The sequence below is a fragment of the Nycticebus coucang genome, chromosome 10 (genome assembly GCF_027406575.1).
Source record: "Nycticebus coucang isolate mNycCou1 chromosome 10, mNycCou1.pri, whole genome shotgun sequence".
In the NCBI taxonomy this organism is placed as follows: Eukaryota; Metazoa; Chordata; class Mammalia; order Primates; family Lorisidae; genus Nycticebus; species Nycticebus coucang.
This window is the reverse complement of record NC_069789.1, coordinates 48,702,288-48,728,090: the sequence shown is the minus strand read 5'-3', so window position 1 is coordinate 48,728,090 and position 25,803 is coordinate 48,702,288. Positions and strand designations below refer to the sequence as shown.

Here is a 25,803-nt window from a genome sequence, read left to right as displayed (position 1 = left end):
TGTAAATATATATGACATTAATACACAAAGGAAGGTTTTGGGGGTATATTGAAGCAAAGTTTCTGCCTTGTACTGAAAGGAAGGTAGTAATATTCTGAAATAAGTGATAAGTTGTAAGTGATTTATTCTGAAGTGATAAGTGAGACATTCTGAAGTCGTAAGTTAAGATGCATATTTTAACGATACAACAACCAGTTAAAAAAAAAAATAAGTAAAAGAAAATTAGTAGGGGAGCTAAAATGGCATAATAAAAAGCATTTAATACAAAAGAAGGGAGTAAAGTAGGAACAAAAACGAGTAGATGTAGAAAGCAAGTAGTAAAATGGCCAATGTAAACCTACCACTTCAATAATTATGTTCAAAGTGAATGTCTAAACATGTCAAGCCAAAGGCAGATATTGTTAAACTGGATTAAAAAAGATCAAACTATATTCTATATACAGGCGACCCACCTTAAATTCAAAAACCACAAAGAGGTTGAAAGGAAAAGGATGGAAAAGATAAACCATATCAGCAGTAACCCTTAAGAGAGCTAGAGTGGCTATACTAAATACCAGAGAGACGGACATTAAGACAGACTTACTGGAGACTGATAGAGGTTTTCTAATGATAATCGATACATAGGAAGCTAGAACAGTTAACAGATGTCTACACACTAATAATGTCCTCAAAATAATATGAAACAAGGTCCGAATGAATTAAAAGGATAAATAGGCAATTCAGTAATAGTAAATGGAGGCTTCAGTACCTCATTTTCAATAACTGAAAGAAAATTAGCAAGGATATAGAAGACTTGAACATTATTAAACAGCTCTGACTGGCATATATAGAAGACTACCCCCAGTGACTGCAGAATACACATTCATATCAAGTGCACACGACACAATCCCCAAGATAGACCAAATGCTGGGCCATAAAAACAAATTGTAGTATTTAAAAGTATTGAGGGCTGAGTGCAGTGGCTCATACCTTGACCCCAGCACTTTGGAAGGCAAAGGTGGAAGGATTGCTTGAAACCAGGAATTCTAGACCATCCCTGGCAATTCAACAAAACCTCATCTTTATTAAAAAATGTAAAAATTAGCTGGGCATGATAGCATGCACCAATAGTACTTGCTACTTTGGAGGCTGAGGCAAGTGGGTCATTTGGGCCCAGGTGTTGAAGGCTGAAGTGAGCTATTATCTCACCACTGCACTCACAGGATGGAAGTGATAACAATGTACTCTGTAACAGAATCAAATTAGAAATCAACAGGAAGGGATCTGCTAAATTCACAAATATTTGGAAATTAAACAATAGACTTCTTTCTAGGTAACATGGGTCAAAGAAGTCATCCCAAGAAAACTTAGAAAATGTTTTTAAACTAAATGAAAAGGAAAACTCAATATATCAAAATTTGTAGGATGTAGCTACAGTTCTTGAGGAAAATTTGTGATGTTAAACACCTATATCAGAAAAAAAGGTCTCAAATCAAAATTTAAGCTTGTACTTCAAGAAACTATGAAAAGAAGCCAGGCACAATGGCACATTCCTATGGTCCCAGCTACTAAGAAGGCTGAGGTGTGAGGATCTCTTGAACCCAGGAATTCAAGGCCTGACTGGACAGTATAGTGAGATCCCTGTGTCGAAGGGAAGGAAAGGAAGAAAAGAAGTCAGAAAAATAAAAGAAATCACTAAGTTGGTTCTTTGAGACAATCAGTAAAACTGGGAACCTTTAGCTGACCCAAAATTGTACCTGAAAAGGCAAAGAACCTAGAATATCCAAGACAATTTTGAAAGAGAAGAATAAAGTTGGAGGACTTACACTACCTGATTTTCACACTAACTATAAAGTCACAATAATTAAAACAACAGTGTATTTTTAACAAATGGTGCTGGGAAATCAAATATTCACATGCTAAAAACAAAATAAACTCTGACCCTTCATACCATATGCAAAAAATGAACTCAAAGTAGCTCATAGAGCTATAGATGAGAGCTAGAACTATACAAATTGTAGAAGAAAACACAGGAGAAAATCTTCATGATGTTGGGTTAGGCAGAGAGTTGGTGGATATGACACCAAAAGCATATGTGGTCCATAAAAGACAAAATTGATAGAGTGCACTTCAAAGGGCACCATTAAGAAAATGAAGACAAGCCACAGACTGGGAGAAAATATCTGCAAATCAGGTATAGAGGACTTGTGTTCAGAAGGTACAAAGAAATTATATAGCTCAGTAAGACAGGCAACTCAGTTTTAAAATGGGCCATGGTTTTCTGGTTTATCTACAGCAAAAGATAAAAAATTTATTTATTTATTATTATTTGGGATTCATTGAGAGTACAAAGAATTAGGTTACAGTGATATCATTTGTTTAGGTAAATTCCCTCTTCAAATTGTGTTCCGCCCAGATAAAAAATTTTTAAAGATTAGATATTTCATCAAGAAGCTATGTGACTGGTTAATTAGGACGCAAAAAGATGCTCGACATCTTTAGTTGTTAGGGAAGGTTAAACCATGATAAGATACCACTCCCCCAAATATAAATAAACAAAAAAGAGGGAGAGAGTGAGAGATACCACTAATAACCACAAAAAGGGCTATTATTAAAATGGTACCCTAAGTATTGAAGATGTAAAGATACTGGAATCCTGATACATTATTGGGAATGTCAAATTATACAGCCACTTCAGAAAAGTTCAGTGATTTCTTTAAAAGCTTAAATATAAACTCACAATGTGACCCAGGACTTCTAGGAAGTTAATTAAGAGAAATGAAAACATATGGGGTGGCGCCTGTGGCTCAAAGGAGTAGGACGCTGGCCCTGTATGCCGGAGGTGGTGGGTACAAGCCCGGTCCCGGCCAAAAACTGCAAAATAAATAAATAATAATAATAAAATAAAAAGGACGGCATCTGTGGCTCAAAGGAGTAGGGCGCTGGCCCCATATGCTGGAGGTGGTGGGTTCAAACCCAGCCCCGGCCAAAAACTGCCAAAAAAAAAAAGAAAAAGAAATGAAAACATGTCCACACAAAGGCATATACATGACTGTTAATAGCAACATTACTTATTACAGCCCCCAAACTGTTGATAGTTGCTGCAACTCTGTGGAAGAATCTCAAAAACATTATGCAGAGTAAGAGAAGGCAACTGCGGAAGAGGACATATTGTATGATTCCATTTATGTGAAATGTCTAGAAAGGGCAATTTTATAGAGACAGAAAGCCAATCAGTATTTCCCTGGGGCTGGGAATGGGAGTGGGGGATCAACTGCAGATGGCATGAGGAAACTTTCTGGGGTGCTCAGGTGCTCATAGTGTTCTAAAACGGAATTGTGATAATGGTGGCACAATTCTTTAAATGTACTAGAAATCATCAAATTGTACACTTACAATAGATGAAGTTTATGCTGAAGTTTATCAACAGATCTTACGCTGTATGAATTCATTAGAAATTTGAAGGTGTATGAATGTTTCAGGGCACATTTCTTCCAGCATGTCCAAAGTCCCCATACAGTTGTGTGTGACAATTTCTTTTTTCCCACATTGTTAACAATCCCATTGCATATAACATTATAAATTTGTTTTATACATGATTTTTATTTCTGAATAAATCAAAATGTTCCATTCATTAGATAAAATTATTTTATTTGAATCAGCTATGCCAAAGAAAGTGATTTTGGAATACTAATTAGCCTGGTCACACTTCAGGTAGAGCCTCAATGCGTATATAGTTATTTAGAGATTGAAAAATTTGCTGTGCCTCCCCAACATCCTAATCGCAAAGGAAGCAACAGGTGCTCAGAGTTCAGTGCGATATCTAACTAATGTCTCAGTGTACTTTTGGAGTAGGAAATTGGTAAGTGTGACTGTCCTATTATATAAGGATGAAGCAAACAAAGCAAGTCACTTGAGGCCATGTTTCTTGTCATACAAAAAGCCACAAACTCAATTCAGACGTTCTTCATGTTGTAGCTAGACTGCTGTTAGACATAGCTCTCTTTCAAGAAAACAGATGATTGGCTATTAATCAAGTCCATTTGTCAGTGGGATTTAATTTAGAAGTTCTTTCCTTTCATATATTTTCTTTTCCTTTGATTTGCCAGTTGGATTTCTGTTGCTCACTGAATCCTTCTTTTTTAGCTCTTGCAGTTCAACCCCCTGGAACGGCTTGGTGCTGGAGTTGCTGGTGTTGAAGATATCAAATCTCATCCATTTTTCACCCCTGTGGATTGGGCAGAACTGATGAGATGAACACAATTCGGAGTTACCCTCACACCGTCTGATCTTCTCTGTAAAAGGCTTCTCCAGCACAGAGGCAAGTCTGCCTCCTAGTCACCAAGCACCAGATCATTTGGCTAAAGACCTTTGGAGGAACTAGGGGCCGGGGGAGGGCTGCAAAAGAACAATGCATTTACAGTTACTGTCTGGACAAGATATTAGCTGATTTTCCCAGGGGCTAGTATATACACACCTTCAACCAAGGAGTGATCTTAATTTAATCTACGTTTAGTGTTGCAGATGAGTTGTAAACCCAAAAGAAAGAGTTCCTTCAAGAGGTTCCTCTGATACGAAGTTCTACGAAGTTTTACTTGAAAGAAGGACCTTATAAGGCAGCTAACAGTGCTTTCTGCTAACCAGGATTGGTTTATATGATCAAATTAATGTTTACTTAAAAATGCACTAAAAATGCTTCTTACATAATGTCAACTTTGAGGCTTTAAAGTGAGGAAAGAAAGAATATATACATAACGCCTGACAGAAGATGGTGTATAATTAATGTATCTTAAATGTGGTCCCAGCTATCTCTGTGAAAAGAGAAGTCTCTGTGTCTTCACCTTTGTTGGTTGACACCACCTGTTTAGAGAGGGGTTCACACCAGCACTCACTGTGTCTCTCTCCAACCCCATCTTTCTCTCGATCTTTCCCTGTCTTGCACTCTTTGCTCATTCTCTCCTGCTCTGTCCTTCCTATTCCTACTAACACACGTGCAACAAAAAGGGAAGGGGATATTCATTCCCCCCGATTGTATCAACTTAATAAGGACTGAGAAATCATGATCTAAAATAAACATGGTAAAACTTTCAATCTCTCCTTCATTTGGTAGCTTGAGAATTGTTTATTATGTATTTATTTAAGAAGACAGAACTCTGTTCTTTTCTTATAGAACATTATCAGTTTTGGCTGCTGCTGCATATGCTTGATTTCATTTTACTTTTTAGCTTGTTATACTAAGGACCAACAGATCTTATCTAAACGGCATTGAATGGCAATCCTAGTTTATTGCTTATAATTAGATTTCCAGATTTGAACTCCTAATCCACTTGACATTATATAGAATTGAGAATTCACGCATCTCCAGACATTTGTATTTGCTATTTCTTTATGTTGCTAAGGTAGCTCCTGTCATGTATTGTTTACAAAAATTTATAAATGTTTTCAAAGTGTTGACATTTGTTACTTAAACTTTATCCAAAGAAGAAAGAAGTCACTATTTCTAAGTTAGAAGTCAACCAGAAATAATATTTTCTTAATGTTGGAGATCTGTGTGAAAGCCTACTCCTGCTCCAGGAGCTTCCATCTGCCATCAACCAGGTGTTCCCATCCAATTAAATGGAAGCAGAAAATGCTCTCCTGAAACAAAGGAAATGTGCAAGCACTTTTCCTTCTTCTGTTATTCTCCCATTTTTCCTTTTCAGTCCCCTTATAACCCAAACCCCAGCTGAAAGGGCTGCAACAACACCAGGTTGGAAAGCAGGTCACCAGGATCATAGTTCACTCAAGATGACATCACTCCATGGAACTAGACCTCAACTCCCGGGTCCCTGGCCTCATAACAGGAACTCATGCAGGTGAGACACAGTGACTTCCTGTGTAGGTCTAGTAGGAAATCCGCCAGTACTTCGAGCTGGCTGTTACAGAACTTCCTTCCAGAAGTGCCCTATGACACAAAAGTAGGACTTCACAGCTAAGGTGAAGATCCCTGCCCTACCATATGATCTGGGTCTCTGGATTCAGAGGACATTAATGGCAACAGATGGTTGCTATGTCAGCCTGTTGCCACAATTCCATTGCTTTAATTTTTCTTTCTCCCCTGTATTTGATTGGAGCTTGTGCTACTAATATAATCATAATCATGATAGACATGAACTCTTTAGTTATAGACAGGATAAATAACTTTGGGGTATCAAACCAAAGTTGTTTTTGATGACGTGTACATATATTAAGCTCTAATGCTATAATACTGATTTTTGTTTTTTTGTATTTTATTTAAGCAGGGAAGTGGGATATGGGTCAAAATCATAAAAGAAATTGCCACTTAGTATTTCTCATTTGTCTTTTGTATTAGAAAATAATACAAAACATAAAATTCACTATTGAACTATTTTTAATTATACAATTCATTAGTGACATTAAGTACATCCACATTTTTGTGCAATCATCACCATTATCCATCTCCAGAACTTTCTCATCATCCCAAACTGAAACTCTGTGCCCATTAAGCAATAACTCCCCATTCTCCCTCCCCAGCTCTATTAATCACCATCCTACTTTCTGCCTCTGTGAAGTTGAATTTGACTATTTTAGGTACTTCATGTAAGGAGAATCATGTAATATTTATTCTTCTGCATATGGCTTATTTCACTTAGCATCAAGTTTTCAGGGTTCGTCCATGCTGTAGCATGAGAATTTCCTTCCTTTTTAAGGCTTATCCTCAATGTGTGTATTTACTCCATTTTGTTTAGCCACTCATCTGTCAGTGGACCTTTGGATGGTTTCTACCCCTGGCCTGTGGTGAATAACGCCATTCTGAACGCTGATGTTCAAGTATCTGTTCACGTCTCTGTCTTACTTGATTTTACATTTTATTTTTATATGAAGTTAGCAGTGTCATTGAGACAGGTTGCCAATACCATTATGGTACGGTGCCACTTATCCTAAGATGTTATATGAAAGTCTACCATTTCTATTTCACAGATGGGTAAGTTAAGAGTAGAAAAGAATGTTATTTTAGCAATTTGCTTTATGACATGAGTTAATACTATTAGTGACATGGGTCTATTCTAACTTACTTGTTATAATTAACTGAACACTTTTTAGGTTTTATTTTATTTTTGATTGACAACATATATATGTGTAGTAATTGCACACGAACTTTATGTATGGAGTACAATGTGATGTTTCAATATATGTATACATTGTAGAATGATCAAATCAGGCTAATTAACATATCACCTCAAATACTTGCCATTTCTTTGTGATGAGAACATTTAAAATCCACCCTGTTAGCTATTTTGAAATATAGAGGGTGCCCCCCAAAATGTATACACATTTTAAGAAAGGAAAAACCGATATTAAATTTAGAATACTTAAGACATTTGACTTCTGTAATTACAGGAGGTGCTCAATGTGACTTGTATTCATCTTTTGGTATTGGTGTATATTGAGTACTTTTTTTCCTTTCCTAAAATGTGTATCCATTTTTTGGCACCCTCTGTGTACTCATGTTCACTATTAATACACTCACCATGCTTTGCAGTAGATCAACAGAACCTATTCCTCCTATCTGCCTGAGACTTTGTGTCCCATGACCGACATCTCCACTTGTCATGTTCTTCTTCCACTTCCCCTAGGTAACCATCATTCTACTTTCTGCTTACATGAATTAACTGAACTCTTGATAATATATTTAAATCTGTCTTTTAAACAGCGATGATTGCTATTATGTTTTGACAATGGGGATGCTGCCATAGCTCATTCTGTAGCATGGCTTTGGTGGTTATATGGCTATGAAAATTATAAACAGTGAAACATTAAAAGGTTAATTCTCATTCGGCTCTACGCAGGAAAAGGAGAGGGAGGTCCGGATGGAGGCATGTAGGGGTGAAGGGAGGCTGGGGTATGCCTCCATTCACCCACTTCCTAGGCCTTTCTCAGTAACTGCAGTAGCATTCCTACCCGTTGCCTTGATCTATCATATTTTATGTGTTTATTTCACTCAGTCCTTTGGCAGGCATTATCGGAGTATAAAATTGATAATTTCTGTTCTATTTAATGCAGAATCTTAACCTCTACTAGTCGAGGTAATTTGGATTTTTGAGTATTTGATGTCTACTCAGCTCATTTTAAGAATTTCTTATTAAGTCCTCGTGGTGAAGCATTACTAAGTGGCAAAAGCTGTGAAGTCAGCTATTTCTAAATAAAGTTGTAAACATAATAGCAGAGGCAAATGGGAAGCAAAGTTCTACAGGTTTTTGTGGCTTGGCGTCACTTATTTCTCAAGGACAGTAAATAGGATACTGGAGTACAGGTTTCCTTCTTGGTAAGATTTATGATGGTGGTGATACGTAGTCAGATGGCATGACCTTGCATTTTTTGTCCGTATCACATGGCTTCTCCCCTTGGTCTAGGTATCTCGTCTCAGGCAGAAATAGCAGCAGAGAGAATTTTTGGAGGTGTAAGAAAGAACATAGCCTGAATGAGGGGAGCATGGGAAATGCAGCAGAGTGCTTGTCAAACACATTGGCTCAGTAACCTAACAATAGGGTAATAGAGAGCTGCCTTTTCCAGCTGTATTTAAAGTATTAATTCTTTGTTCTTCCCCCAGAAAGAGCTAGGTAGGAACTGAAACTATTCTGACTGTCCCAGGAAAAGAGATGGCTGGCCTGCCTGTTGGGGAAGGATTAAGTGACATGCTTGTCTTGAGTCCATTCTGTCTCCATCTCCTTGCTAGTGTCTATAAAGGGCTGCTGTGATTTCTTTTGGGCAGAAATCCCTCTTTACTGAATGTGTTAAGAAAGGATGACGCATGAGCCAGCTTGGGGGTACACTTAGGATCACTGATACCTTGCTTTTGTAAATCTTAAAAAAAAATTCATACCAAAAAGTTAACTTTTTTAGAAACGTTGATCAATTCCTCTTAAAGCTTGAGTATTTGGTAGTGTTAGGAATCCGCTGGGCAGAAATTTGATCAACTCCACCAAAAGAGGCAGATGTCAGAGGGGAGTGTCAAGAGATTTGAGTCTGTTTCAGTGCCAAGAGAAGGACCGAAATGTGATGTCGCCTTTGTCATGTGGGAGAGTTGTATGAAATTGATCCAGTAGAAACAGGAAATAAGAAAAGGGGGTGTTGGCAAAACATTATAAACGATTTTACAACAGTTCAGTCTTTCAAGATTCTTCTAGAAAGAAGGTGTTAGCAAAAAGATTCTGAAAGACGGAGAAAACGTCTAAAACTGACTCTTGCGGACCACGTGCTCTACTGCTTTCTCACTCCCTTACAGCTCCATCTCCCCTTCCTTCCTTCCGTCATAGCCTTCTCTGGTCACTGAACAAGGAAGTGGTGCCTGCCTTCAGGGATCTTACGAAATGGGAAAGAAGCATAAATAATAAGTAGGGTAAGTGATACAAGGTACAACTAGAGTATGGTGAGCATACAAAGGTCAGGTCTGAGGAGCTGCAGGGAGCCTTCCTGTGTTGGAGCAGCACCTTGAAGTGTAAATAGGATTTTTAAACATAAGATCTTTTTAATCCTTTTAAAAAATATTTTCTTTGGGGAGAAGGTAATGGGACAGGAGCAGAAAAACCTAGTTGTGTACAAAGGCAAGGAAATGGGAAAGTGGAAAGCTGTGTGTATTCTTGTTCTGGCTGGTTTCTAAGGACATGAATTTGAAAGGTAGATGGGGACCAGTTTAAATGCCAGGCTGAGACAGTTGGACTTCATTCTCGAGGATGTGGGGAACTAGTGAAGTTTCTCAGAGAGACTGCATTATTACAGCCTGCTGTTAAAAATTAATTTTAGGGTTAGAATGGAGAATCAATTGGAGAGAGATTATTAGAGGCAGGAAAAGCCGTTAGGGGTTATTTCAGAAATTCAGGCAGGAGATAACGTCCTGAGTTAAGGTAGTAGAATATAAAGGAGGAGGGTACATAATCATCCCCCCGTCTGTTTCTCTCAAGTGTACAGAGTAGAATTTCCCTATCAAATAATTGCTTTTCTTTTTTCTTGAAGCCAGTGTATAGTAGAAGATTATGGTGTTTGTAGAATCACCCCCAAGGAATCACCAAGAGACAAAACAGGAGAGTTAATACACTTTCCCCCCATCGGTTGATAATGATATTCACTATTCAGAGTTTAAACCCCCCTGGGTCCCACTCACTGTCATCATTTGGTGGTACTCCTCACATTTCGCTTTAAATAGTTGGTTTGCTTTCTATTTGGCTAGATTCTGATCTTTGCTCTCAGAAGACATTGCATCCTGCCAGGTGACTTCTCCCTTCGTACCAGACCTCTGACAGACATTTAGCTTAGCTCAGTGGTTCTCAAAACTGGTCCCCAATCTGGGTCAAGGGAATACGGGTGCTTTTTACTCTTCATGCAACTTTTCTTTAAATTTGAAATTATTTCCAAATAAAACATTTAGGCAAATGAAAAAAAAAGTGATCCCCAGACCATCAGCATTAGCATTACCTCAGAATTAGTTACAAATGCAAATGATCATCCCCATTCCAAAGCTACTGCATCTTTCCTCAAAGATGAGGAAAAGCAAGACAGGATAGGCAACTGGATAAAGAGAAAATGAGAGGGTAAGAGGAGGAGCACATGTGGGCAATGATTCAGTTCCCCGAAGACACTGAGCGACTTCTGTCACAGTTGCTGTGATCCAATAACTCCCCCTTTATGGACTGCTTCTCTTATGTCAGATCCATTTGAAAATTTAATGGTGGAAACATCAAATTATAATTCGTTTGATTACTTGTATATTGTTGGGGATTTTGCTCCTTAAATAAAACTGCAGTAGAAATTCAGTCTTTAGCCCCTGCATAGTTCAAAATCTGAATGTGAAGAATCAGGGTTTGAGAAAGATACCAGAGTGTTTTAACTGGGTTCTGACCCTGTAGCGGAGCTGCTCTGTATTTTCTTTATAACTGGGATTGGGGCAGGGGGCTCAGCTGGAATGCTTTCTGGATGACAATTAAGGTTATGGGGGGCGGGGAGGAAAAGCAGAAAGAGGGATGGAGGGAGGGGGTGGTGCCTTGGTGTGTGTCACACTTTATGGGGGCAAGACATGATTGCAAGAGGGACTTTGCCTAACAATTGCAATCAGTGTAACCTGGCTTATTGTACCCTCAATGAATCCCCAACAATAAAAAAAAAAAAAATGGGCATCAAGCTTCACAGTAGGAAAGTGAAATTAGATCTTCCTTGAAGACTGTGTATGTATTGGGGCAAAGAGAAGGTGGGTGATTTCATTATATTTTTATGTTTTAAGGTCTTTTGTATATAAAGTGCCAAGATTATGAGAAGAGATTGTTAATAAAGTATATTTTGACCAAATGTATATTTGACCTCTCAATGATCTAGAGATGAGTCTTTGTCACCCAGGATGGAGTGCAGTGGTCTAACCATAGCTCATTGCAGCCTTGAACACCTGGCCTCAAGTGATCCTCCTACCTCAGCCACCTAAGTAGCTGGGAATGCATGCATGTGCCACCATGCCCAGCTAGTATTTTTATTTTAGAAATGGGGCAGGGGAGTAGGGGTGTGGGTCTTGCTTTATTGCCTAGACTGGTCTTGAACGCTTGGGCTCAAGTGTTCCTATTCCCTCAGCCTCCCTAGTTTCTAGGGTTACGGGCATGAGCCACCACACCTGGTGCAAGACTTTCAGATGGTTTTGTAAATTTAATAGGTGGAAGTTCAATGTTAATTGCTTCATCTATCTGTCTGCTATGCTGGACTCTCAGCCTCATTATAATGTGCTGTTCTTTTTAGAAAATGACACTATTGCCAAAACCACCATTGATAAGACATGTTGCTTTGCACTGGTTTTTCCAATGGTTGGCAGGCATTCCCACTACGTGTTACCTCCCCTGCTAAAATCCCCCACCACGTACAAACACTCTGTGACCAGAGGCACACTGGGTGGTTCTTGTTAGGAAATTCATTATCTGGTGAGCAGAGAGAAGCCGGTTTCACCCTAAGAGAAGCATCCTCCAGCTGGTAAATGACTTTAGGGGCTAGTTCTTAATTTTTTGGCTGCAGAGGCCAGGGTACTTTTCTCCATCCAGTCTGTCCTTACTCATGCTTGCCCTGGTCCTTCAAGTGTAAGGCCCCATGCGACTCTTGGCCACATATGACATGGGATGAATTTGCCATTTACAGAAGGAGGAACTGCTGCTCGCTCTTTATTCTTTGGTCTCTTCACACTCTAAACAAGGTTCAGCCCACTCTTCTGGGCTGTGCCTCCACCTGATGTGACCACAGCAGGACCGGCAGCCTCTCTCTGGCCAGTATCACCTTAGCATCAGGAGTTAATCAGACACGAGGCCTCCTTCTGCCTGCACCCCATCCCTATGATCAGAACACCCCTACCGTACTTTTCTTGATTGTAAGGATCCCCTCACACACTGGGATCTGGATCTTATCCTCACCGTTCCGTTGGCCTTGCTGGTGCGTATTGGCACCCAGAAAGCAGGGAGCAGCAGCCATCCTGATGTCGCCACTCTCCGCACCTCTGCTGCAGATTTAAGCGCTATCCGGTAGCTTATCTCCACTGTGGGCTATCATGGTTCGAGGGAGAGGAGGGGAGAGCTGCCTGCTGCAGCTGTCTCCTTTTGAATCAACCATCCCCACTCCCCAGGTGCCAAAACAACTCACTGGGTTTAGAATGCCCGTTTCTACCTCTGCCGCCCATTGCAGCAGTGGTAGCAGCTTTCCAACGAGTCTTTTGTTGTGGAAGCTCTAAATCCATGGTAGGGAAATTACCAAGAGACTCTTCCACAGTCTGCCCGCCCTCCCTTAGCTCCGGCTTTTTCTTCCCTTCCTTTGTCTCCTTCCGTAGCTGGGGTCAGAATCCCTAGCCAGACTGAGAACATGGTTACTATTCCAGGACCCAGATGCCAATATGTGGCAGCATCTGGCTTATTGGCAAGCGTCACCGGCAGTTGTGCTGGCTGCTTCTAGGCCTGTCACGTGGCCGAGCCTGCTGATGGGGGCCCTGTCACAAAACGGAGTTTCTCTGAGAATATGGTTCAACCAAGGAGCCCACCAGAAAACAATGAGCTGCGCAGAGAGGACATGAATTACCAGGCAGGGTGACTGTGGACTGCGGCTTTGATGCCGCTCCTGGAACCGTTTTGTAAAAATAACAGTTTCATGTTTTGGAGACAGCTCCTTGTTGTAACCTTACCTTCCTGTGCTGTTAGTGTTTCAGGTGCCTTAAGGCATGGAACTCCTTGAAAGAGAAATACAAATCACTAAAAATGTTGAGATAAAATCCTGCTCCTCAGAGGCGCCTGCTTGGCACGGGGAGCGCATGATAACAGCTTGCTTTAGAAAGGTGACATTTCTGCTGAAGGCTGAATAATAAAAAATGCATTTTAAAAACTCAGCTCTTCTGTGTCTTCTGATGGTTGACTTTTGGAGCGAAGGCCATTTCTCCCATGCAAAGGGTCTTTTTGAGGCTAGCCTCTCCAGCCCTCTAGCATGGGCACATTAACTCTTGTCATCGTTGATGAGGCTGTGGGGCTTTTTAAATTTATTAATTGTCACATAATAGGGCTTTAAATACTCTTTTCAAGGTGCAAACCCTGGGTGTTCAGAATGTGTCAAGCACTATTGAGGCCTGGAGGGATAGAGACAAAGATGATGAAAATACGATTTCTGACTTCAAGGGTGCAGGTCAGGGGTGACCAGATTACATATGCTTTCATTATTTCATTTCTTCCCCACAACCTATACAATTAGACAGGGCAAGTAATCTGCTCTGTATTTTACAAATGGAGAAACTAAGGTTCTGAGAAGTTGACATGCCCAGCTGGAATGGCAAGTTGATAAGAGCTGTGATTGCAAACTAGGTGGTTGTAGTCCTATTAAACTAAGAGGATGTGTAATTGAATTCTTGGTAATAAACTCCTAAGGGCAGGAACTGAATCTCTTTTTTGTTTGTTTTTGAGACAGGGTCTCACTCTGTTGCCTGGGTTGTCACATCATAGTTCACAGCAACCTCAAACTGCTGGGGTCAAGTGATCCTTCCATCTCAGCTTCCCAAGTAGCTGGGACTATAGGCACCACCACCACACCCAGCTAATTTTTCCATTTGTATGGAGACAGGCTCTTTTGCTCAGGCTGGCTTCAAACAATCCTCCTACCTCAGCCTCCCCCAATTCTGGGATTACTGGCGTGAACGCAGGAACTGTATCTAACTTTTTGCAACTTTGCCCATGACTGGTAACCTTTGCATACCCATGTGGCCATCCCCACTTCCAAACATACACACACACATCCCCACTGTAACAGGGGCTTTTCGCAAAACTGAGGCTTGTGGCAGGCTGAGGGAAGGAATCAAAAGGATGCTTAATTAATTGAATTAAAAGATGATGAGGATCCTAGAAAGATGGTGGTGATGGCAGTAGCATACTGCCCACATGATCTTACATAAACATGTACAGAGAGGCTAGATAACAAGGTCAAAAGTTCATAGACAATGTTTGCAAAAAAACGAGGTAGCTGGGACTACAGCTGCCCGCCGCAAGGCCCAGCTATTTTTAGAGATGGGGGTCTTGCTTTTGCTCAGGCTGGTCTCTGAATTTAAGCAATCCACCTGCCTCAGCCTCTCAAGAGTGCTGGGATTACAGGTGTGAGCCACCAACTGGGTAGGCTGAGGCAAGGTAACTGCTTGAATCCAAGAGTTTGAGGTTACTGTGAGCTGTGATGCCACAGCACTCTACTGAGGGTGACTGAGACTCTGTCTCAAAACAAACAAACAAACAAACAAAAAGAACTAGGTGACAAGATACCAGGAAACCCAAAATACAAGCAGTTGGGGATAATACTAGTAGCCACAAGATTTAGGTGGTAGCCTCTGACTGGACCTGAGAATAAGAGACTGCCTCAATAGCCACTGTATTCACTGGGAAGCTCAGTGGGTCAATTTGAGAACAGTGGCTGAAGGTAAAAAGTGTTTTGCCCTCTCTAGCACCTGCCAAGTGCTAAAAGTTCACAGTAAGAGGGATTAAGGGGATTGGCCTTTGAACTCTCAAAATTGACTTGCCAGAACTGGCTTCTTAGTCCAGGGTCCTCCATTGAGGAAAAATTGCTGGGAATGTAATTAAAAGGTCTAGCTCAAAGGAAGGGAAGAACAGTCAGGAAATTTTAGAAAGCAAAATGTCATATTTTTGTTTTTGTTTTTTTTAGCACTTCAGAAAAACAACAGAAGAGGGAGCTCTGTGAAATTAGCAACTTTTTTACTTAATCCACTTTCTTCTTATAGTTTAACAGAGCTAATTTCACAGCACGCACAATGAAAAAGAATCAACATCAAGTGTCACACAAAGATATTATTAAAAAAAGAGACTTAGGAATAGAATACTATCCTGACAGACAAAGCTTTCCAAAAGATGGGTTCACTAAAAAGCAAAACTAATTTACTATTTCACAATGGACTGAAAGGCATTGAGAAAGTTGTGTAAGGTATGAGGCAATAAAAATCACAATTGAAAATTCAATAACAAGGTGACAACTCAGGGAACAACTAGAAAGTAAAGAAAAATATTATTTCAGAAATGAAGACAAAACTGGAAGGCCCAAAGAGTGTAAAAGCACAACGGATAATGTCTTAAGAGAAATGTAAGTTGAAATGTATTTGTTTGTTTATTTTTGTCATTTTATTTTTTAAATTTTTTCTAATTTCTTATTAAATCATAACTGTATACATTTATGGAGTACAATGTGATAATTTGATGTACAATGTGGAATGCTTAAATCAAAGTGATTAACATAACCATCACCTCACTTATTTTTTGTGGTAAGACATTTGTAATTTATTCTTAGTTGTTGTGGAACGAACCACCCTTGCATTGTACACATTAGGTGAGATCCCACCAAATGTCCTCCCTCCTCCCACCAATCACCTTCCCTCTTCCCCTTCCCTCTTCCTTCTCTCCTCCCGCTCTTGCTAGGCTATATTTGTGTTTTATAATTTGTATGAGTGGTGTGTTTATATATGGGTTTCATAATAGTATTGAGTACATTGGATACTTTTTCCTCCCATTCTTGAGATATTTTACTAAGAAGAGTATGTTCTAACTCCATCCAGGTAAACATGAATGATGTAAAGTCTCCATCTTTTTAGGGCTGTCTAGTATTCTATGGCATACATATACCACAATTTGTTAATCCATTCATGGATTGATGGGCATTTGAGCTGCTTCCACAACTTGGCAATTATGAATTGGGCTGCGATAAACATTCTGGTGCAAATGTCTTTGTGGTAAAAGGATATTTGTTCTTCTGGGTAGATACCTTGTAATGGAATTGAGGGATCAAACAGAAGATCAGCCTTTAATTCCTCAAGGATTCTCCATACTTCTTACTTTGAGACAGAGTCTCCCTCTGTCACCCTGAGTTGAGTGCTGTGGCTTCATAGCTCACAGCAATCTTAAACTCTGGGCTCAAGAGATCCTCCTGCCTCAGCTTCCTGAGTTGCTAGGACTACAGGTGCCTGCCACGATGCCTGGCTAGGTTTTTGTTTTGTTTTGTTTTGTTTTGTTTTTTTCCTATTTTTAGTAGAGATGGGGTTTTGCTGTTGCTCAGGGTGGTCTGGAACTCCTGAGCTCAGGCGACCCTCCTGCCTTGGACTCCTAGACTGCTAAGATTATAGGTGTGAGCCATTGCGCCCAGGTATAAGTTGAATTTTAAAAAGTTAAAAAGGATTCCAAGATAAAGTGTCCAATATGGAAATAGGCAGAGAAAATGGAACATAAGGTTAGAGGAGATCACCAACAGAACCAAGACAAGGGAACTGAACTAACAAAAACAAAAAAAAAAAAATTTCCTGAAATTAAAAAAAAAAGCTGCATATGGAAAAAGCACATTGTATACTTGAGAATGTTTGCCATATGACTAACACTAAGAAAAACAAGCTTCCAGGAGACAAACAGCACATCATTTAAAAGATTATCATTTAAAAGACACCACCTATGGTCTTGCTAAAGGGACCGAGTCTGGATCTGAACCCCAAGTGGACTGAGCTGCCAATTTTCAGGAGCGGTGCCTGTGGCTCAGCTGGTAGCGCGCTGGCCCTATATACCGAGGGTGGTGGGTTTAAACCCAGCCCCGGCCGAACTGCAGCAAGAAAATAGCCGGGCATTGTGGCGGGCACCTGTAGTCCCAGCTGCTCTGGAGGCTGAGGCAAGAGACTCGCCTAAACCCAGGAGTTAGAGGTTGCTGTGAGCTGTGACACCACATCAAGGGCAATAAAGTGAGACTCTGTCTCCTAAAAAAAAAAAAAAAAAATTATCATTGTAAGATCTTCTCAATAGCACTTACTGAGAGGAAAAAAGTGAAACAATGTATTTGAAATACTCAAGGAAAGGAAGTGAGCCAAGGATTTTATGTACAGCAAAGCTGACTTTACCTATAAAGGGTACAATATAAGAACTCAGGTAATATTTTCCTGTCTTAGTTTGAACTGCTAAAAGTACCACTTTCTGGGTGACTTATAAACAAGGAAAATTTGTTTCTCACAGTTCTGGGTGCTGGAAATCTGAGATCAAGGTGTGATTGGTTTGTGGTGAGGTCCCTCTTCCAGGTTGTAAGTTTACAAAATGAAGCTGGAACAGATAACACGGAAGCTATCAAAGACTTATAGGGTCATGGCAGAAGGATTCAGAGCCTTCTACTGGTCAAAATGTAACAATTTGACCTTCAATACTGATAAAAATCAAAACGTATCATATATGTTTAAATCCATGACTTTATAATGATACTTTAAAAAATTGATCACCTTTGGAGAATTGCAGGGAACCAATTTATTATCTTGAAAACTGGGAAATAAGAGAATCAAGCATTTATTCTGAATTTTATATGAATTGTACCACTGGGCTTGGCACCCATAGCTGAGTGGCTAGGGTGTTGGCCACATACACTGGGACTGGCGGGTTGGAACCCAGCCCAGGCCTGCTAAACAACAATGACAACCACCACCACCACAACAACAAATTGCTGGGCATTGTGGCGGGCTCCTGTAGTCCCAGCTACTTGGGAGGCTGAGGCAAGAGAATCGCTTAAGTCTAAGAGTTCGAGGTTGCTGTGAGTTGTGATGCCACGACACTCTTCCGAGGGCAACATAGTGAGACTCTGTCTCAAAAAACAATAAAATAAAATAAATCGTACTACTGGACATCCAAATAGTAAGTGAGAGACAGTGTCTTGTCTTTATAAAACTATTCTGGCTGCAGAACAAAAAGAATTGATAGAATATCACCAGTGGGTGGATTCAGGCATTAAGCATCAAGGGCTGGTAAGATATAAAATGAAAGACAACGAGACATGTGCCTCTGTAGTACTGCCAGACACCACCTATGGTCTTGCTAAAGGGACCCAGTCTGGGTCGAACCCCAAGTGGACTGAGCTGCCAATTTTCAGGAAATACAGAAGGTGCACAGATATGTTGTTTGCACTGTTGAGTGTGCAGCTAGCAGCAGACCCTATGGGCAATGGGAGGGCAAAGAAATAACCCAGGTTCTTCAGATAATTTGTAAAGAAGTGGGAAAGTGTACAGGAGAAACCAATTGATTAAAAGAGAATTTAGAGATATTAAGAAAAGCAAGACTTGACTAAAGTGCTTGTAGCTCAAGCTTCAGGCTCAAGCCACATACACCAGAGCTGGTGGGTTCACATCCAGTCCAGGCCTGCCAAACAACAATGACAACTACAACCAAAAAATAGCCGGTCTTCTGGATATATACCTAGTAGAGGAATTGTGGGATCGAATGGCAGGTCTATTTTTACATCTCTAAGTATTCTCCAAACATCTTTCCAAAAGGAATATATTATTTTGCATTTCACCAGCAGTGTAGAAGTGTTCTCTTTTCTCCACATCCATGCCAACATCTCTGGTTTTGAGATTTTGTGATGTGGACTAATCTTTTTTTTTCAGTTTTTGGCCGGGGATGGGTTTGAACCCACCACCTCCGGTATATGGGGCCAGCGCCCTACTCCTTTGAGCCACAGGTGCCACCCCAGATGTGGGCTAATCTTACTGGAGTTAGATGATATCTCAAAGTAGTTTTGATTTGCATTTCTCTGATGATTAAGGATGATGAGCATTTTTTCATGTGTCTGTAGGCCGTGCGCTTGTCTTCTTCAGAGAAGTTTGTCTTCAAGTCCCTTGCCCACCCTGAGATGAGATCAGTTGTTCTTTTCTTGCTAATACGTTTGAGTTCTCTGTGGATTCTGGTTATTAAACCTTTGTCAGAGACATAACCTGCAAATATCTTCACCAGAGTGTTTTTTGCAGCCCGATTCATAATTGCTAAGTCATGGAAGATGCCCAAGTGCCCATCGACCCACAAATGGATTAATAAATTGTGGTATATGTGAAAGAAAGATGGAGACTTTACCTCTTACATGTTTACATGGATGGAGCTGGAACATATTCTTCTTAGCAGAGTATCTCAAGAATGGAAGAAAAAGTATCCAATGTACTCAGCCCTACTATAAAACCAATTTATAGCTTTCTTATGAAAGCTATAACCCAATTATAGCCCAAGAAGAAGGGGAAAGGGGAGAGGGAGGGGAGGGGCAGGGGACGGAGGGTAATTGGTGGGACCACACCTACGGTGCATCTTACAAGGGTACATGCAAAATTTACTAGGGGTAGAATATAAATGTCTTGACACAATAACTAAGAAAATGCCATGAAGGCTATGTTAACCAGTGTGATGAAAACATTTCAAATTGTATATAAAACCAGCACATTGTACCCCATGATTGCATTAATGTACACAGCTATGATTTAATAATAAAAAAAAATAGCCGGGCATTGTGGTGAGCACCTGTAGTCCCTGCTACTTGGGAGGCTGAGGCAAGAGAATCACTTAAGCCCAAGAGGTAGAGGTTGCTGTGAGCTGTGATGTCACAGCACTCTACCCAGGGCAACAGCTTGAGATTCTGTCTCAAAAAAAAAAAAGAATGAAAGAAAGAAAAGCAAGACCAAACAACAGTGTCTAGAGATATATAGTTGGGTGATAAGATGATTTTGAATATGCAAAGAAGTGATAAGCACAGCAGCATAATTGTTACTCTGGGGAAAGGAGGGTTATAAATGATTGTGGCATGTGGAGGAACTTCTGGGGTGCCTACACAAAAATATACATATATAAAATTATAAATATATAATTATATAGAATTTTTTTTAAGTGGAAAAGATAGAATGCTGGCTACCTTGTCCTTTTACCAGGTATTGTTTTCTCCAGGGCTTTATTGGTATCTCTGTGCAATTCAGAAAAAGGCTGTCTTTCCTCAAGGCTTTTATGGTTATTGGCCAGTAAACAAAAATATTCAATACCGGGTGGTGCCTGTGGTTCAAAGGAGTAGGGCACTGGCCCCATATGCCGGAGGTGGCGGGTTCGAACCCAGCCCTGGCCAAAAACTGCAAAAAAAAAAAAATTCAATACCTGTGATGTGGCTAGTGCCTCTTTGATGGTGTTCCTTGTGTGGTATAAAGCCTGCACAACTTTATGAAATAGTCTGGAGTCTATGTTGGTTCAAGCTTATCTCTGTTCAGTGTTACTGAGAAAAAGAAAATGTTTTTTTGCAAGCACTATTTTGTTCTTTGAGGAATTTTATTGCAATTTTGCAATCCAGTGGGATAGAAAATCTTGCTCATTTTAGCATGCAGGATCCCTGAGGTAGAATTAAGTACTTCCTGAGATATTATGTAGCATTAGAAATGTTGGCTGGGTGTGGTGGCTCATGCCTGTAATTCTAGCACTCTGGAAGGCCGAGGCGAGTGGATTGCTTGAGCCCGAGTTGGAGGTTTCTGTGAGCTATGATGCCATGGCATTGTACCCAGGGCGACAGCTTGAGACTCTATCTCAAAAACAAAAAACAAAGAGAGAATGTTTAAGTAGGCTGGCTGACTGCTGAGGCAGGAAGTTTCATACTCTGCTGTGGACTAGCACAATGTGGGCTCTAGACTGCACCTTGGCCAAGTCTAGAACTTGATTCACCATAATATGTCAGATTCAGGGGGAGAGACTCACATTAGCAAAAGTTCAAAAGACTGAATAGTGGTTTATGAATCTTTCATGGTAATAGTAACAGCAAAGTGAACCAGAGTACGCCTGGTACTCACGTTAGCTCTATTCTCTCCTTACTAGGCAAGTACCTTTGAAGCCAAGAGGTTGTGTGGTTTGCAAAGGCAGGTGGATGATCCTAATGGTTGGTGACATTCTCGTCACATTCTGATCCACCCATCTCCACTCCAGGGAGATACCTGCCAGCTGGACCAAAACACTTGTGTCAACCGTGTCAACATCGTGAGATACACAACATTTACACATTCTTGCTTGCTAGCTTACCTTCCCCAGCTCTGCAGAGAGAGAGGAAGAGAAAACCCTCCCAGTCAGCCCTAGCACCTGGGTCAACCCTGATGATCAGTGGCATGACAATTGAAGCAGCCAGCTTACCCCTGCATACAAAGAATTTCAGGTGAAGAATCTAAGAATCATGGAGCATTTTCTGTAGACTAGACATAAAGAGGACCAACAGTGGTTCCCGATCTTAAATAGCCTCCAGTCTAGGGGGCACAATCCAAACATTTCCTTCCTGTTTGCTCTTAAATAGCTTATAGCAGTGGTTCTCAACCTTCCTTATGCCACAGCCCTTTAATACAGTTCCCGTGGGTCGTGACCCACAGGTTGAGAACCGCTGGCTTATAGCCTAGTCGGGCCATATGTAAATATTCTTTGCCTGCTTCCACTAGTTGATATTATATAGTTACATGATATGATTGGATCAAAGGAATCATCAAACCAACTTCAGCCTGGCTTGTGTCTGGGCTATTGCAAAATTCAGATTATTAGCTTAATGTCTAAGTTTTATTGAGCCTTATTTCTCAAATGTTGTGTAACAGTACTGAACTATATGTGAATCCTATCCACACATTCTTTTACACTGGATTGGATCTACTGGATCCTATCAGTTGCAGCCTTCTCAGATAGAAGCCTGCTTTCAGTTCTGTATTTAGAGAAACAGGGCAAAGTACTGGGCGACAGGACCTGGTCCTCCACCCTTCCTTTCATGGTGTTGGTCTGCTGATTGGGTTTGATGGGGTTTTGTTTGTCTGTTTGTGTAACCTCACATAGAACGTGGAACTCTTCTTGCTGCTGCTTGAGATGTCCCTCTGAGGTTCAGGTGATCACCATGGTTTGTGACTCTCCCCACCCCATCCACTGCGCTGTTCCTCAGACCCTTCAGCCACACAGCCGCCACGTTATATTCTTACATGCCTGGCACCAAGTCTGGAAACATAGTATTTAAAATTAAAGCGTTCTTTCCATCCTGGAATATTGAACTAACCTTTAGAACTCAAATGAGGGAGGGCTTGGTGATGACAGCAAAAGAATTAATTTAGAGAATAGGATGTTAAAAAAAAAAAAAGACTTAAAGACCTCTTCCCTTAAATAAATTGGACCTGAAGTGGAGATGATTTATGTATATGTTGGATTTAGAAGAATTTTGTAAAGAAAATTTTTTTCCATGACTTCTGGTTTAATTGCCTGGCAGGGTGGGAAATCCCAACACAACAGCGTGGAACTGGGGCATGAAAAGCAGCAAGTGAAACGGATTTATGAAGCCCATAAATAAAAATGAAACTCATTTCATTGTCCAAATTGAGTGGAAAGGCACAATCTATCCCAGTCCTGATAAATGGCAGAATGGGACGCACATAAGGGGAAGTTCTTTCCATTTTAATAAGGCAAGATTATGGGTGTAACACAACTGAGGAATTTCAGAAAAAGGGACATTTCACGTTGCCAGACTTGATCAAGGAGGCATGTTACCCATCTCTGCTTTATGAGAAAAGTGCTCTTTTCCAAAAAGAAGTACAACTGACTGAATATGTAAATCCCATCCAAATGAGTATTCTCCTGTAAAGACAATAGCAGTGAAAGGAATGAGAAGCAAAGGCCAAGGAGACAGCCACGTTAGCTAGTGAATCTTCGTCCTTCTGGAATTTGACGGTTTTCACGATCCTCTCCTAAGATGCACATTGGTACTGAACTTTTTATTTGAAGGCTATTTATTCCTGTACAAATGGATCCAGATAAGACTGAGGTGAGTTGGCTCCGCGTCTGTAGCTCAGTGCCTAGGGCGCCAGCCACATACACCGGAGCTGGCGGTTATGGCCCGGGCCTGCCAAACAACGACAACTGCAACCAAAAAATAGCCGAGTGTTGTGGCAGGCACCTGTAGTCCCAGCTACTTGGGAGGCTGAGGCAAGAGAATCGCTTAAGCCCAAGAGTTTGAGGTTGCTGTGAGTTGTGATGCCACAGCACTCTACCCAGGGCAACAGCTTGAGACTCTGTCTCAAACAAACAAAAAAAAAAAAAAGAAAAGAAAAGACTGAGGTGAGTGGCAACAATGAACAGCTGTATTATAAAAAGGTGGAGGGGTGACAATACGAGGTGCCTAAACTTAGATGTTTGTATTCCATGGCTTCTTGGTGAGATTTAGGTCTCTGCTCCCAATTCCACATTGATTTCCAGCCTCCTTCTGGTATGTCAGTTCAGCCTGTTCTTTTTCCAAACTGAAATCCTAGGTTTTTGTTTGTTTTTCTAGATTTTTGTTTGTAGTTTTTTTCTTTATTAAATCATAACTGTGTACATTGAAGTGTTTATGGGGTACAGTGTACTGATTTGATATACAGTGTGAAATGCTTACATCTAGCTGATTAACACATCCATCACCTCACTTATTTGTTGTGGTTAAACAATTATACCTTTTCTTAATAATTTTGAAGTGTACCATTGCATTATGCACATTAAGTGAGGTCCTACCAAATACCCTCCCTCCTCCCCACCTCCCCTCCCCTCTCCTCTCCCCTCTCCCTCCCCTTCCCTCTTACTTTCTGGACTATAGTTATGTTTCACCATTCATATGAATGTATAGGTGATTATATATTGATTTCATAGTAGGGCTGAGTACATTGGATACTTACCCCCATTCTTGAGATATTTTACTAAGAAGAATATGTTCCAGCTCCATCCAGGTAAACATAAAAGATGTGAAGTCTCCATCTTTTTTATGGCTGCATAGTATTCCACGGTGTACATACACCACATTTGTTAATCCATTCATGGGTCCATGGGCATTTAGGCTGTTTCCATGTCTTGGCAATTATGAAGGCTGCAATAAACATTCTGATGCAAATGTATTTGTTGTAAAATGATTTTTGTTCATCTGGCTGTATACCTAGTAGAGGAATTGCAGGACCGAATGGTAGGTCTACTTTTAGTTCCTTGAGTGTTCTCCAAACTTCTTTCCAAAGAGGCCGTATTAGCTTGCACTCCCACCAGCAGCGTAGGAGTGCAAAAATAGGGGACGCTTCACGCATTTGCACGTCATCTTTGCACAGGGGCCATGTTAATCTTCTCTGTATTGTTCTAATTTTAGTATATGGGCTGCCGAAGCGAGCACTGTTTGTAGTTTTGCTAGTTCACTTTCTTTTCTTTGTCTTTTTTTTTTTAGAATATGAAAAAATAAGTTTATTTTATGTTAGAGAAGGGGAAGAAAGTGAGTGGAAGAGATGAGAGAGAAGAGAGCAGAGAGCAAGAGTGAAAGAGAGAAGCTGGCGGGGGAGAGAGCAAGGTGCCCATCCACTTTCCATCTTGCCCTGGCTCTGGTTGTGACAAGGGCAGGTAGGCGAGTGGGATGGTCCAAATTAAGAGCACAGTCACTGGACACGGAACAAAGAGAAGCCAGTGGACTCAGGCGGGAAACAAACCCAGCATGATCTGATTGACAGGACGCTACAAACCCTCTTGCTGTTCACTCAGTAAACCTTTGGCCGCCCGTCTTGTACTACTCCTTCTGTCAGGCACTGTACCCGATTCAAAGAAGAATTAGGCCTCCTTCCTCATCCCTCCTCTGCCCCGTAACCCCACAGCAAATGGCAGGGTCTTCCCGCCCTTCTCCAGTTTTCATCGGCACCCCAGGCCACTCCAAGAAACATTTCACTTAAGTAGAAATGAACCATTGGCTTTGCAAATGTGGCTTCCTGACAGGTTCTCTCAGGCCCTTCTCACTAGACTGCTCTCTAAACCCGACTTGGATAGAAATTCTAAAGCTACCGCCGCTGCATGAGCGAACCCTGAAAATGCACTCTGGCGACCACACAGCCGCGACCGCAAACCTCCTCTCAGCCGGCTCCTCAGTCCTGCATAATGCACGGCTACGTTCAGGCTAAGGGAAGGGTAGCATTTCCTCCCGCTTCCTTGTGTGAAGTTCTGGAAACATCTTGCCACCTTTTCATAAAGAACCGCCCCTCTGTGCAAGAGGATGAAATCTCTTCAACCGCTGCCTTTGCTCTTGGTCTTCAACAGTCGACCCGCCAGCAACTTAGTCAACTTGATTCTTGAGACACTTCCAGTGCAGACGGAGCCCTGGCATTGACCTTTCCTGTTTGGTGTTCTACTGGATCCTTTAAGGACTGTGACTGTGCAAAGTTTCTTGCATGGTGAGAACCCAGCTAAGTAATTTCCCACAATTGTCTGATTCCTACTGTCAGGTAAAGAAAAACATGTGTCAGTGACCTGGGCGGAGGGGGGAATCTGCACTAAAACTTGGAGTCCAAAGAAACCAAGGTCAGCATGTCTGACGCACCGCAGACACAGGCAGAAGAGAGGCCCAGTGTGTGAGGAGTCAAGAGGATTCGGCCACAAGACAGAGATTCCTTCTTATGCAGATGGGATGCTCCTCCGGGCAGAGCCCTCCCTCACCATCCTGTGCCCATGTTCTGATTTTGTGTTCACC

The 25,803-nt window shown here is 41.0% G+C and overlaps 1 protein-coding gene and 1 non-coding gene across 7 annotated transcripts in view; one reads left to right on the top strand and one right to left on the bottom strand.

Moving 5' to 3' along the window:
* RPS6KC1 (ribosomal protein S6 kinase C1) overlaps positions 1 to 5,431 on the top strand; it is a 207,923-nt gene extending 202,492 nt beyond the window's left edge. For all 6 annotated transcript variants that reach the window (XM_053605714.1, XM_053605715.1, XM_053605717.1 and 3 more), the window contains one exon: positions 4,126 to 5,431. In XM_053605714.1, coding sequence (XP_053461689.1) covers positions 4,126 to 4,236 — 111 coding nt within the window. In that variant the 3' untranslated portion in view covers positions 4,237 to 5,431. The remainder of the gene's footprint in view (positions 1 to 4,125) is intronic.
* Positions 5,432 to 24,361: 18,930 nt separating this feature from the next.
* LOC128597872 (U6 spliceosomal RNA) lies at positions 24,362 to 24,468 on the bottom strand. The gene has a single exon (XR_008383427.1). It is a non-coding gene; the product is annotated as a U6 spliceosomal RNA (small nuclear RNA).
* Between the last annotated feature and the right edge of the window lie 1,335 nt (positions 24,469 to 25,803).